General features: G+C 48.0%; 1 protein-coding gene across 1 annotated transcript in view; it reads right to left on the reverse strand.

Moving 5' to 3' along the window:
- Positions 1 to 12,739, reverse strand: part of nxn (nucleoredoxin) — a 107,158-nt gene that overhangs the window by 47,685 nt on the left and 46,734 nt on the right. Inside the window, exons 2-3 of the mRNA XM_033045719.1 lie at positions 789 to 906; positions 561 to 694 (exon numbers count right to left, since the gene is read on the reverse strand). Of these exons, the coding sequence (XP_032901610.1) occupies positions 561 to 694; positions 789 to 906 (252 nt within the window). The remainder of the gene's footprint in view (positions 1 to 560; positions 695 to 788; positions 907 to 12,739) is intronic.

Consider the following 12,739-nt stretch of genomic DNA (forward strand, 5'->3'; position numbering starts at 1 on the left):
TCTGAAGAAGGGTTTCGGCCCGAAACGTCGCCTATTTCCTTCGCTCCATAGATGCTGCTGCACCCGCTGAGTTTCCCCAGCAATTTTGTGTACCTTCGATATTCCAGCATCTGCAGTTCCCTTTTGAACACTGCTGCCTGACTCGATGAGTTACTCCAGAGTTGTGTGTGCGCTTACACGTGTGTGTGTACATGTGTGCGTGTGTGTGTGTGTGTGTGTTTGCGTATGTGTGCGTGCATACGTGTGTGTGTGTGCGTACATGTGTGTGTGCGCGTACATGTGGCTGTGTGCGTGTGTGTGTGTGTGCGTACATGTGTGTGTGTGCGTACATGTGGCTGTGTGCGTGTGCGTGCATGTGTGTGTGCATACATGTGTGTATGTGCGTACATGTGGCTGTGTGTGTGAGTGCGTACATGTGTGTGTGTGTGTGTGTGAGCATGCGTGTGTACGTGTGTGAGATGGACTGTGCTGCATGTACAGCTCTCTCTCTGTTGTCTGTGTGTGAGGTGTGAGAGAAGCAGGGGGGAGGGGGGGGGTGCAGGGGGAGTTTACCATCTTACCCAGTGTGCGGAGAAGTAGATGCCCAGGTAGCTGCCGCCCAGGTCAGCGCTGTTCACTGTCTGCCCGCTGTGTTTGACCAGCGAACCCGCCATCACTTCGCCAAAGGACTTGGGCCCCCAGGGGAACTCGGAGCCTGCTTGGGACAAGGAGAGGGGGTGTTAGCGAGGGGGGTGGGGGGGGGGCGGCGGGGGGAGGGGGGGCGGCGACGTCGGCGGTAACGTCCCTACCTAGCGGGTCGTCGCGGATGATCAGCTGCCCGTCTCTGCTGACGATCCTCCCACTGCTGGCCTCCATGAAGATCAGCGTGGGGATGTTGGTCACCTTGAACTTACTCCACAGCTTAGTCTGCAATCAGAGGGGACACTCACTAAATCAGCTCGGACTAATCTACCCCTGCGTCAACTCCCAAACCCCATCCGGCTACCACCGGGAGCAGAGGCAGCCGCTCCAACCTTCTTTAGTCAGAGGGTGGTGAATCTGTGGAATGCATCGCCACAGAAGGCTGTGGAGGCCAAGTCAGTGGATATTGTTAATGCAGACATAGAGAGATTCTTGATTAGTACAGGTGTCAGAGGTCATGGGGAGTAGGCAGTAGCATGGGGCTAGGAGGGAGAGATAGATCAGCCATGATTGAATGGCGGAGTAGACTTGATGGGCCGAATGGCCTAATTCTACTCCTATCCCTTATGACCTTCCCCCAAGCCTTGCATATTGGTTAATTACAGATTAATTGGCTCTGGAAAAACTGTAAATTCTCCCATGTGTGTCCAACTTACAATTCCAATCATCCCGCTCCTTTTGAAATATTGGTGGTGCCAGACTATTTCAGCCAATCTCAGGGCTGCACGGTGGCGCAGCGGTCGAGTTGCTGCCTTACAGCGCCAGAGTCCCCGGTTCAAACTGACCACGGGTGTTGTCTGTACAGAGTTTGTACGTTCTCCCTGTGACCGCGTGGGTTTTCTCCGGGTGCTGCGGTTTCCTCCCACACTCCAAAGACGTACATGTTTGTGGGGTAATTGGCTTCAGAAAAGTTATAAATTGTCCCTAGTGTGTAGGATAGTGCTAGGATCGCCGGTCAGCACGGACTTGGTGGGTTGAATGGCCTGTTTCGGCTCTGTAACTCTAAACTAAACTAAACTTGTGGATGTGGCCCAGGCCATCACACAGACGAGACTCCCAACCATTGACTCCATCTACACCTCATGCTACCACGGGAACGCAGCCAACACAATCAAAGGCTTGTCACATCTCGTTTCTCCAGAGATGCTGCCTGACCAGCTGAGTTTTTTAGTCTTGTTTTTTTAGTTTAGGTTTTAGAGATACAGTGTGGAAACAGGCCCTTCGGCCCGCCGAGTCTGCACCGACCAGCAAGTTTCACACATTAATACTTTCCTACACACACCAGGGACAATTTTTACATTTTTTAAAAAAAATTTTTTTTTTAAATTATTTTTATTAGAAGTACGGTAAATTACAATAACACACAACACATATATCTTAATACATTTTTTGTACCACTTCATTTTTTTTTTTAAGCTTTAAGAAAAAGATAGAAGTAAGGAAAGTAAAGAAGGTGCGCAAGAGTCGTGAAGTGCAAGAGAGTGTTGGGAAAAGAAAGCCCCTTAGAAAAGAAGTTAGAGAAGGAAGTAAAGTAAGAAAGTAGACCCTAGAAAAGAAAGAAAAAGAAAGTAAGGACAATCAACAATTTTTACATTTATACCAAGCTAATTAATCTGCAAACCTGTACGTCTTTGGAGTGTGGGAGAAAAACTGGAGAAAACCCACGCAGGTCACAGGGAGAATGTACAAGCCCCGTACAGACAGCACCCGTGGTCAGGTTCAAACCCGGGTCTCTGCCGCTGTGAGGCAGCAACTCTACCGCTGTGCCACTGTTACTCCAGCACTCTTTGTCTCCCTCTGACCTGAGGTGAACTTATGCTCGTAACTTAGGTTCTGGGAGGGGGTTACGTTCGCCAAAGTGAGGGGTTGATGTTGCACTTGACAATCTCCCTCATGACTGCCCGCCCCGGCTCAGAGTTACCGCAAACACACAGGGCGTGAAGCACTAACGCCACGCACGTTAACACAACCAGAGCCCCCCCCCCCCCACGGGATCCGATCCACGGCCTCCCCCGCTCTATGACCTTTGGTTTTGCCGCGCTCACTGTGCGCTTGTTCTGAGATTCTGGATGGCGGAGGTCCTCAGAAGAAGTGAAAAATATACGCCCGCGGGCCAGATAATTTCAGGTTATGAAGCATCTCCCGCCAAACAAGTGGAGGGGCTGCAGCCCCCCCCCCACCCCCCCTGGTTCCGCGGCCCATGAGAAGAACGCTTCTGTCCTTGCACAAGCTTGCTTTCACTTGGGCATTTTGGCCACTTTCATTAAGCCTTATAAGCAAGGCCATTACCCAGCAGCAAAGCTCACAAAATGCTTGCACCAACAGGTAGAAATCACTGGCAGATGTGTTCATTCGTTAGTTGTCCCCGAGGTGGGTTTTAACGGTTTCAACTGGACAAACTTCCCCAGAAACGCAGCGTGTGACAGGCCTTGGGGCAAATTCTCGATGGTATTTCCTCAGTTACAAAGATCGTTTGAACTTATCTTAAAACACAAGTGAAACACCCAAGGAGTCACTAAGTGAAAGCACAGCTCTCCTCCTCCCCCCCCCCCATGGCCACAGTAACTTTAACTGCAGACATCACACCGACTTATTCACAAACACAGGTAACACAATCACAGTTGACTGCTTGCTTAACTAACGTGCAATGAATAACATCTAACGGTCCAAAAAAAAGATACAACAATGCCCTGGGAATAGAAGCTTTTTTTTTCATTTTTAACAGCCACCCAGTGGCGTGGTGGGTAGAGCTGCTGCCTCACAGCGCCAGAGGCAAGGTTTCGCTCCTGGCCTCGCGTACTGTCTGTACGGGAGGTGGTGGAAAAAGAGAAAGGAGAGGGCAGAAAATTGTGTTAAAAAAATCCCAAAGTGCTGGGGTCACTCAGCGGGTCAGGCAGCATCTCTGGGGAACATGGATAGGTGACGTTTCGGGTCAGGACCCTTCTTCAGACTGACCTGATCCAGACTCATCTATCCATGTTTTCCAAAGATGCCGCACAAGTTACTCCAGCACTTTGTGCCTTTTTTTTAAAATTAACCCAGCGTCTGCAGTTCCTCGGATCTCCATTCAACAGACCGAGATACTTTAACATTGCTCATCATTAGAGGTCTAGGAGTTAAGCTCTGGGATGAACTCATGAAGTCACACAGCATGGAAACAGGCCAGTCGGCCCACCATATCATACATGACCCGTGGGCGTTTATCCGTATTAATCTGCATTTTATAACACTTGGCCCACAGTCCTTGACATCCGGACAATTCAAGTGCTTGTTCAGACACTCCTTAAATGCTGTTAGCGGCTCTGCCTCTGTCACTTTCTCCAATTATGTCCCTGCCCAGGGACAGTTTCTTCACAACTGAGATGAGGAAAAACTTTTTTCACCCAGAGAGTTGTGGAATTCTCTGCCACAGAAGGCAGTGGAGGCCAATTCACTGGATGTTTTCAAGACAGAGTTAGATATAGCTCTTAGGGCTAACATAATTAAGGGATATGGGGAAAAAGCAGGAACGGGGTACTGATTTTGGATGATCAGCCATGATCATATTGAATGGCGGTGCTGGCTCGAAGGGCCGAACGGCCTACTCTGGCCAATATTTTTGGTATGTAATCAGGTAACTGAGCCATCCTACCACAACTAGAGAGCAGTCCGGAGCTACTATCTACGTCATTGAAGACCTTCAGACTATGTTTCATCGGATTTTACTGGCTTTATCTTGCATTAAACGCTATTCACGCTATTCCCCTTATCATGTATCTGTACACTGTGGACGGCTCAATTATAATCATGTATTGTCTTTCTGCCGACTTGTTAGCTCACAACAAAAGCTTTTCACTATACCTCGGCACACATGACAATAAATTAAACACAAACTCATCTAAACTCAATTATATGTGTAGGAAGGAATTGCAGGTGCTGGTTTACACCGAAGATAGACACAAAATGCTGGAGTAACTCAGCGGGACAGGCAGCATCTCAGGAGAGAAGGAATGGGTGACGTTTCGAGTCGAGACCCTTCTTCAGGCTGAGATTCAGGAGAAAGGGAAACAAGAGATATAGGGAGAAATAGAACAAATGAATGAAAGATCTGCAAAAAAGTAACAATGGTGCCTCAGGAAGGCCATCAGCATCCATAAAGACTCCTCACACCCTTGTAACGGTCTGTTCGAACTACTTCCCTCCGGCAGACTTTACTAGGCCTTCCACGCCAGAACCTCCAGACTCAGGAACAGCTTCATTCCCAGAGCTATAGTGGCTCTGAACTGGCCCTGCTGAGTGCCCCCCACCCCCCATGGACTGTCTCCATTGGATGGTCACGTTGCACAGACACATCTGCACTTTAGTCTGTTTGAACTGTTTTACTGTTGTAATGTTCTTTTTACAAACCATGTTTCTCGGGGTATCTAAATCTAAATGTTATTAGTTATTTAAGTTATGACATCGGATGGAAGCTGCAAACCCAAATCTCGTTGCACTTATGTGCAATGACAATAAAATATATTATTATTATTATTATTATTATAAAGGAGACAGGCATCTGGGCGAGGTGAAAACGAGTTACAATGAGACTCAACAAGACGACTGAAACTAACACAGCATTTTGTGTCTATCTTTGTGTAGGAAAGAACTGCAGATGCTGGTTTAAATCGAAGGTAGACACAAAATGCTGGAGTAACTCAAAGCACAGGCAAAAGCTCCAGCCGAGAGTGATTAAAGGCAGCCTGCTCTCGGCAGCTGTCACCTTGAGCCGAGACTGGCTCGCTGCCACAGGCACTGGGAATGATGTGACTGCCGCATTCACATGTTCCATTAACTAAACCCATTACAAATGTCACAACAGCAGGCTTCAGCACCCATGCATGGGCCTACCTAGAATACTGACAAGATATAATTACGCTGTCCTTCGCTTACACGCACGCTCTGATGCCCGTATCCTTGTTTGCAATCGTGACAAACAATTTGGAAAAGGAAATTGCAAACCATTAAGCTGTCAGACGGCAGCTGAAAGCAAAAAAAGGTTTTGTGCAAATCTGTGCGGCAGCTTTGGTCTGGTGATATAGACACAAGATGCCGGAGTAACTCAGCGGGTGAGGCAGCATCTCTGGGGGGAAAAGGAAGCGCTGACGTTTCGGGTCGAGTCCCTTCTTCTGACCCGCTGAGTTACATAGAAACATGGGAAATTGGTGCAGGAGCAGGCCATTTGGCCCTGCGAGACAGCACCGCCATTCAATATGATCATGGCCGATCATCCAAAATCAGTACCCCGTTCCTGCTTTCTCCCCATATCCCTAGATATCCCTTGATAAGTTACTCCAGCATTTCATGTCTATCTTTGGTTTTAACCAGCAACTGCAGTTCCTTCCTACAAATTTGATCGGGTGAATTAGTTGTCGCTGGGCCTACGGATTTAAAGTGCTTTCTGGAGGCGAGGGTAAGTGGTGGAGTTTTCACGTCAAGAGATTGACTTAGGAATGGGATGGCACGGTGGTGCAGCGGTAGAATTGCTACCTCACCGCGCCAGAGACCCGGGTTCCATCCTGACTACCGGTGCTGTCTGTATGAAGTTTGTGCTTTCTCCCTGTGACCACATGGGTTTTCTCCGAGTGCTCCGGTTTCCTCCCGCATCCCAAAGACCTACAGGTTTGTACGTTAATTGGCTTTGATAAAATTGGACATTGTCTCTAGAGTGTGGGATAGTGCTCGTGTACGGGGTGATCGCTGGTTGGTGGGATGAAGGGCACGTTTCTCTAAAATCTAAAGTAGAACCAAAAGTTTAGAGTTTAGTTTAGAGATACAGCAAGGAAACAACTCCTTCGACCGACTGAGCTCACACCGACCATCGATCAACCGCTCACACGCGTTCGATGTTATCCCACTTTTGCATCCACTCCCTACACAATAGCAGTAATTTACAGAGGCCAATTAACCTACAAACCTGCACATCTTTGGGATGTACACACCACTGAAGATAAATGGGGATACTGTGGATAGGGTGAGCTGCTTTAAATACCTGGTAGTCCACATCTCAGAGGATCTGACATGGATATCACACGCTGCCGCAGTGGTGAGTAAGGCAAGGAAGTGCCTTCACCACCTCAGGCAATTGAGGAAATTCAGAGTATCTCTGAGGATCTTCCAGTGCTTCTACGCAGCGGCTGTGGAAAGCATCTTGTCCGGAAACATCACAATCTGGTTTGGGAACTGCTCTGCCCAGGACAAGAAGTAGTGCATTCAGCCAAACACACTATGGGAACTACACTCGCCCCCCTGCAGGAACTATACATCAGAAGGTGCAGAACCAGAGCCAGCAACATTATGGGGGACGCCTTCCACCCCCAGCAACAGACTGTTCCAGCTGCTACGGTCAGGCAAATGCCTCCGCTGTCATGCTGTGAAAACAGAGAGGATGAGAAGGAATTTCTTCCCAGTGGCCATTAGGACTGTAAACTCCTATCTCACCAGGGACTAACTTACTGTACCAGTTTACTGCTGTGTGGTCTTTTTAAAATTGCTGTTTCTTCTTTTTTTTCCAACAAATATGTAATTACTGATCCTGTTCCATTCTGTTTTGCACAATCCGCAAGAATCGCCACTTTTCATTTCACGGCACATCTCGAATGCGTATGTGACGAATAAACTTGACTTGACTTGACTTGGAGGTTAGTCTCTGGAAGCTGCTTCCCTAAGACAGGCAGCGGGGGGGGGGGGGGGGGGGGGGAGTGAGGAACTGACTGTCTGTGCAGCGGAGGGTTCAAGCACAGCGGCTGCCTCAGCTACAACGGCTGCCGCTTCACCAGCACTCCAGGAACGTGGAGACGGGCGATCTGATCTCCCCCCCCGTAGTGGCAGAATTTAAACTGGGTGAATGGAGCAGCTGGCAACAAACCTGGGGTCATGGTAAGACTGACCCCTGGGGGTCAGATGCATCTGACCCCTGACCTCACAATATTTGACCCCTGGAATCAGGGTGTGTCTGACCCATGGGGTCACTTGTGTTTAAGAAGGATCTGCAGATGCTGGAAAATCGAAGGTACACAAAAAAGTTGGAGAAACTCAGCGGGTGCAGCAGCATCTATGGAGCGAAGGAAATAGGCAACGTTTCGGGCCGAAACCCTTCTTCAGACCTTGACGTTGACTATTTCCTTCGCTCCATAGATGCTGCTGCACCCGCTGAGTTTCTCCAGCTTTTTTGTGTACCCTTGGATCACTTTTTTGTTTGTCCCCTGAAGTCACAGTGGGTCTGACCCCTTGGGTCACAGTGCGTCTGACCCCTGACCTCACAGTGTGTCTGACCCCTGGGCCACGGTGTGCCTGATCTCTGACCTCAGGGTGTGTCTGATCTCTGACCTCAGTGTGTGCCTGACCCCTGACATCACGGTGTGTCTGACTCCTGGGATCAGGGTGCACGTGACCACTGATATCACAAGAGTGTCTGACTCCAGCATCACAGTGTATCTGACCCGTGACCTCCTTAATCTAAACCTGCGGTACCGATCTTCCAACCTACCTTCATTGAGGACTCTGCACTTTTTTTAATCTGCAATTTCTCTGTAACCCTAACTCTGTAACATTATATTCTGTAGGCTGGGGTTTTTCTCTTTGCACTATCCGTTGTACTTGTGTATGGGTTGATTGTACTTGTGTACAGTATGACTTGATCTGCCTGGATAACGTGCAAATGAAAGCTTTTCACGTCACGTTAAACTTGACAATAATAAACCGATACCAGTGTGGGTCTTTGTGCTTTTTCCCCACAGTGCATTTGAGCAGGAGAGCCAGTGTAGTACAAATATAAACCCCAAGCACATTCCCTCAGCACAGAAAAACTAAAAACATCTTGACAAGGCAGGAAGTGTGTCCTTGTGCATCTGATTGTGTAACGCATTGGCGCAGCAGCAGAGTTGCTGCCTTACAGCGCCAGAGATGTGGGTTCGATCCTGACTACGGGTGCTGGCTGTATGGAGTTTGTACATTCTCCCCGTGACCACGTGGGTTTTCTATGGTTTCCTCCCACACTCCAAGGACGTACAGGTTTGCAGGTTAATTGGCTTGGTATCATTGTAAATTGTCCCAGTGTGTGTAGGATGGTGTAGATGTGCGGGGATCGCGGGACGGAGTGGACTCGGCGGGCCGATGTGCCTGTTTCAATGCTGTATCTCTGAACTAAACTAATTAGCAGCAGAACGTCATGCAGAGACCACCTGAAGTGGTCCCATTCCCCATGAGCTAACACAGCCGAGCGCTAAACACCACCTGACTCCTCCAAACAACCTCCGTCTCCCAGATGTCCAAATGTAACTTGATCCCGGGCCAGCCTATGCTTGTCTGTCATATAGTTTAGAAGCCCGAAGTAATCATAAACAAATGGTAACTTGTAGTGTAAGGAAGGAACTGCAGATGCTGCCTTATACCGAATATATACGCAAAATGCTGGAGTAATTCAACAGCTCAGGCACTACATCTGGAGAAAAAGAATTGGTGACCTCTCGGGTTGGGACCCTTCCTCAGACGTAGTTTAACCCTTTCACAGTACAATAAACACTTTAATTCTTCCATTATCCCACCCTGGCCTGTTAAATGCATATAATTTTCTGTTAACCCATAAAGAGCTGCTAAAGGATTAACTCTTCCACAAATGGATTTTGTAGTTAACCCTTCTTATCCCACTAACCTGTCCTGCAGAATCACTATTTTAACCCTTCCCTTGCACAGTCTGCACTGTTAGCTTTTTAACCCTTTCATTAATTTGTTCTACATCTTTAATCCTACAGGCATGGTGTTGTTAAGTAGGGTTTAGTTTAGACAATAGACAATAGATGTAGGAGTAGGCCATTTGGCCCCTCGAGCCAGCACCTCCATTCAATGTGATCATGGCTGATCATCCCCAATCAGTACCCCGTTCCTGCCTTCTCCCCATATCCCCTGACTCCGCTATCTTTAAGAGCCCTATCTAGCTCTCTCTTGAAAGTATCCAGAAAACCGGCCTCCACCACCCTCTGAGGCAGAGAATTCCACAGACTCACAACTCTCTGTGAGAAAAAGTGTTTCCTCGTCTCCGTTCTAAATGGCTTACCCATTATTCTTACATTTTATTGTCACTCGTACTGAGGTAGGGTGAAAAGCTTTTTATTCCGTGCTAACCAGTCAGTGGAAAGACAATTCATGCTTACAATCGAGCCGTTCACAGTGTACAGGTACATGATAAAGGGAATAAAAGTCCACAAGAACCACATCCAGCGATCAGAGGCAAGGAGCTCTAGGGGTGAGATGCAGGAAGAGTTTCACACAGTCTTTAGATGTTCACTGCAACCCTCCATGTGACAAGATGGGACTCTTCCACCAGTGAGCTCCAGTTTATATCTTATCAGTGGGTTAACATATGATGAGCGTTTGATGGCACTGGGCCTCTACTCGCTGAAGCTTAGAAGGATGAGGGGTGCCATCATGGAAACTTACAGAATAGTGAAAGGCCTGGATAGAGTGGATGTGGGGAGGATGTTTCCACTAGTGGGAGAGTCTAGGACCAGAGGTCATAGCCTCAGAATTAAAGGACGTTCCTTTAGGAAGGCGATGAGGAGGAACATCTTTAGCCAGAGGCTGGTAAATCTGTGGAATTCATTGCCACAGAAGACTGAGGAGGCCAAGTCAATGGATAATTTTAAGGCAGAGATAGATAGATTCTTGATTAGTACGGGTATCAGGGGTTATAGGGAGAAGGCAGGAGAATGGGGTTCGGAGAGAGAGATAGATCAGCCATGATTGAATGGCGGAGTAGACTTGATGGGCCGAATGGCCCAATTCTGCTCCTATCACTTATGAACATGAGGATGGTGGATAAAGTCAAGATAGCTGCATGTACGATGGGAAAGCTGGGGGAGAGGGTAACATGATCAACATTGTGGTTTGAACGCAGGCAGAGAGGAAGCCAACATGTGTAGAATGGTGACCCTGTAGCCTGGGGCGCAACGTCTCAGGATGACAGGGTGCAGGATGCATTAATGCTTCATAAGTTCATCAGTCAGAGGAGCAGAACAAGGCCATTCGGCCCATCAAGTCTACTCCGCCATTCAATCATGGCTGATCTATCTTTCCCTCTGAGCCCCATTCTCCTGCCTTCTCCCCATAACCCCTGACACCCGCACTAATCAAGAATCTGTCAATCTCCGCCTTAAAAATACCCAATGACTTGCCCTCCACAGCTGTCTGTGACAATGAATGTTATAGATTCACCACCATCGGACTAAAGAAATTCCTTCTCATCTCTTCCCTACCCTCTCCCACTTGTACATTCCTTCCTCTGGCTTCACACTTCAATCCTTTTGTCTCATGCTTTTCTTTCATCTCCAGCCTTTGCCTAACCATCTGCTTATCAAAATCCTCCTTGACTGTGTTCACCTATTATTTGCCTCGCTTTGTCCAGCCCCTCCTCTCCTCCGACATTCTCCCCCCCCCCCCCCCCCCCCCCCCACATCCCCCACACACACAATCAGTCTGAAGGAGGGTCTCGACCCAAAACGGCACCTAGATGTGGCGTGACCCACTGAGTTACTCTGCAGTGTGAAGGAAGGAACTGCAGATGCTGGTTTACAGCTAAGATAGACACAAAACGCTGGAGTAACTCAGCGGGACAGGCAGCATCTCTGGAGAGAAGGAATGGGTGACCTTTCGGGTCGAGACCCTTCTTCACACTGAGAGTCAGGGGAGAGGGAGTCTGGAGATATGAAAAGGTAAGGTGTGAAAACGACAGATCAAAGCAGACGAGGGTAAGTTCCTTGTTTCTAAGTTCCTTGTCCTGCAGAGAGGTTCGTGAAACAAAGATTGAATCCTATTTCCATTCAGGAATCCCCCGGTTGGTGTAAAAGCCGGCAAACTTGTTCATGTTGGCTGGTTGGGCTTCAGTGCCCCTTCCGGGCCTTAGGATCCAGGTCTGAGACCACAGGCCCCTCCAACCGGGGAGAGGTCAGGCCTGGTTTCCATAGCAACGCCCTCTAGAGGCCCCTCACTCACAGAGCCACTGTGAAAGCTGACCCCGAAGTACAGAGGTCGCTGACCTTGCGAAGATGCCCGCTGCTTCCTCCACTCCACAACCAGTGGTCTCAGTAAACGGTCCTCACCCTGAACCTGTCAGACAAGATGGCGCTTGGTCCAAATACCTGCTCACCTCGAACTGTAGAACCGGTGGAGGCACGTGGAGCAGCGGTGGAGTTGCTGCCTCACCGCGCCAGTGACCTTGCAGCGAATTGTGGACACAGCCCAGACCATCACACAAACCAACCTCCCTTCCATTGACTCCATTTACACCTCGCGCTGCCTCAGCAAGGCCAGCAGCATAATCAAGGACGAGTCGCACCCTGCCCACTCCCTCTTCTCCCCTCAGGCAAAAGGTATGAAAACGCACACCTCCAGATTCAGGGACAGTTTCTTCCCAGCTGTTATCAGGCAATTGAACCGTCCTACCACAACTAGAAAGCATCCTGCAGTACTATTTACCTCATTGGAGACCCCCTGACTATCTTTAATCGGAGGTACACAAAATTGCTGGAGAAACTCAACGGGTGCAGCAGCATCTATGGAGCGAAGGAAATAGACAACGTTTCAGCCCGAAACGTTGCCTATTTCCTTCGCTCCATAGATGCTGCTGCACCCGCTGAGTTTCTCCAGCATTTTTGTGTACCTTCGATTTTCCGGCATCTGTAGTTGCTTCTTAAACACTTAATATCTTTTTTTTTTTTTTTTTTTTTAAATATTTTATTTTATTAGAAGTAAGTACAGTCATATGACACCAAAGTGCCTAATATATATTTTCATAATACATTTTATGTACAACTTCTTTTTTTTTTTTTTTTGTTACACTGAAAAAAGATTAGAATAAGAAAAAGAAGTTAGATAGTAAAGGATAGAAAGATGTGAAATATATAGTGTGTGAAAAAAGAAAACGAGTAAATGAAGAAAGTTGATTAGAGAGAATAGAGAAAAGAAAAGAAAAGAAAAAAAGAGGAGATCATTATTTATAGTCTTGACCAACCCTCGTCCAGTCCTGAAACAGTTATTTTTTACA

This window comes from Amblyraja radiata, chromosome 28 (genome assembly GCF_010909765.2).
Source record: "Amblyraja radiata isolate CabotCenter1 chromosome 28, sAmbRad1.1.pri, whole genome shotgun sequence".
NCBI classification, from domain to species: Eukaryota; Metazoa; Chordata; class Chondrichthyes; order Rajiformes; family Rajidae; genus Amblyraja; species Amblyraja radiata.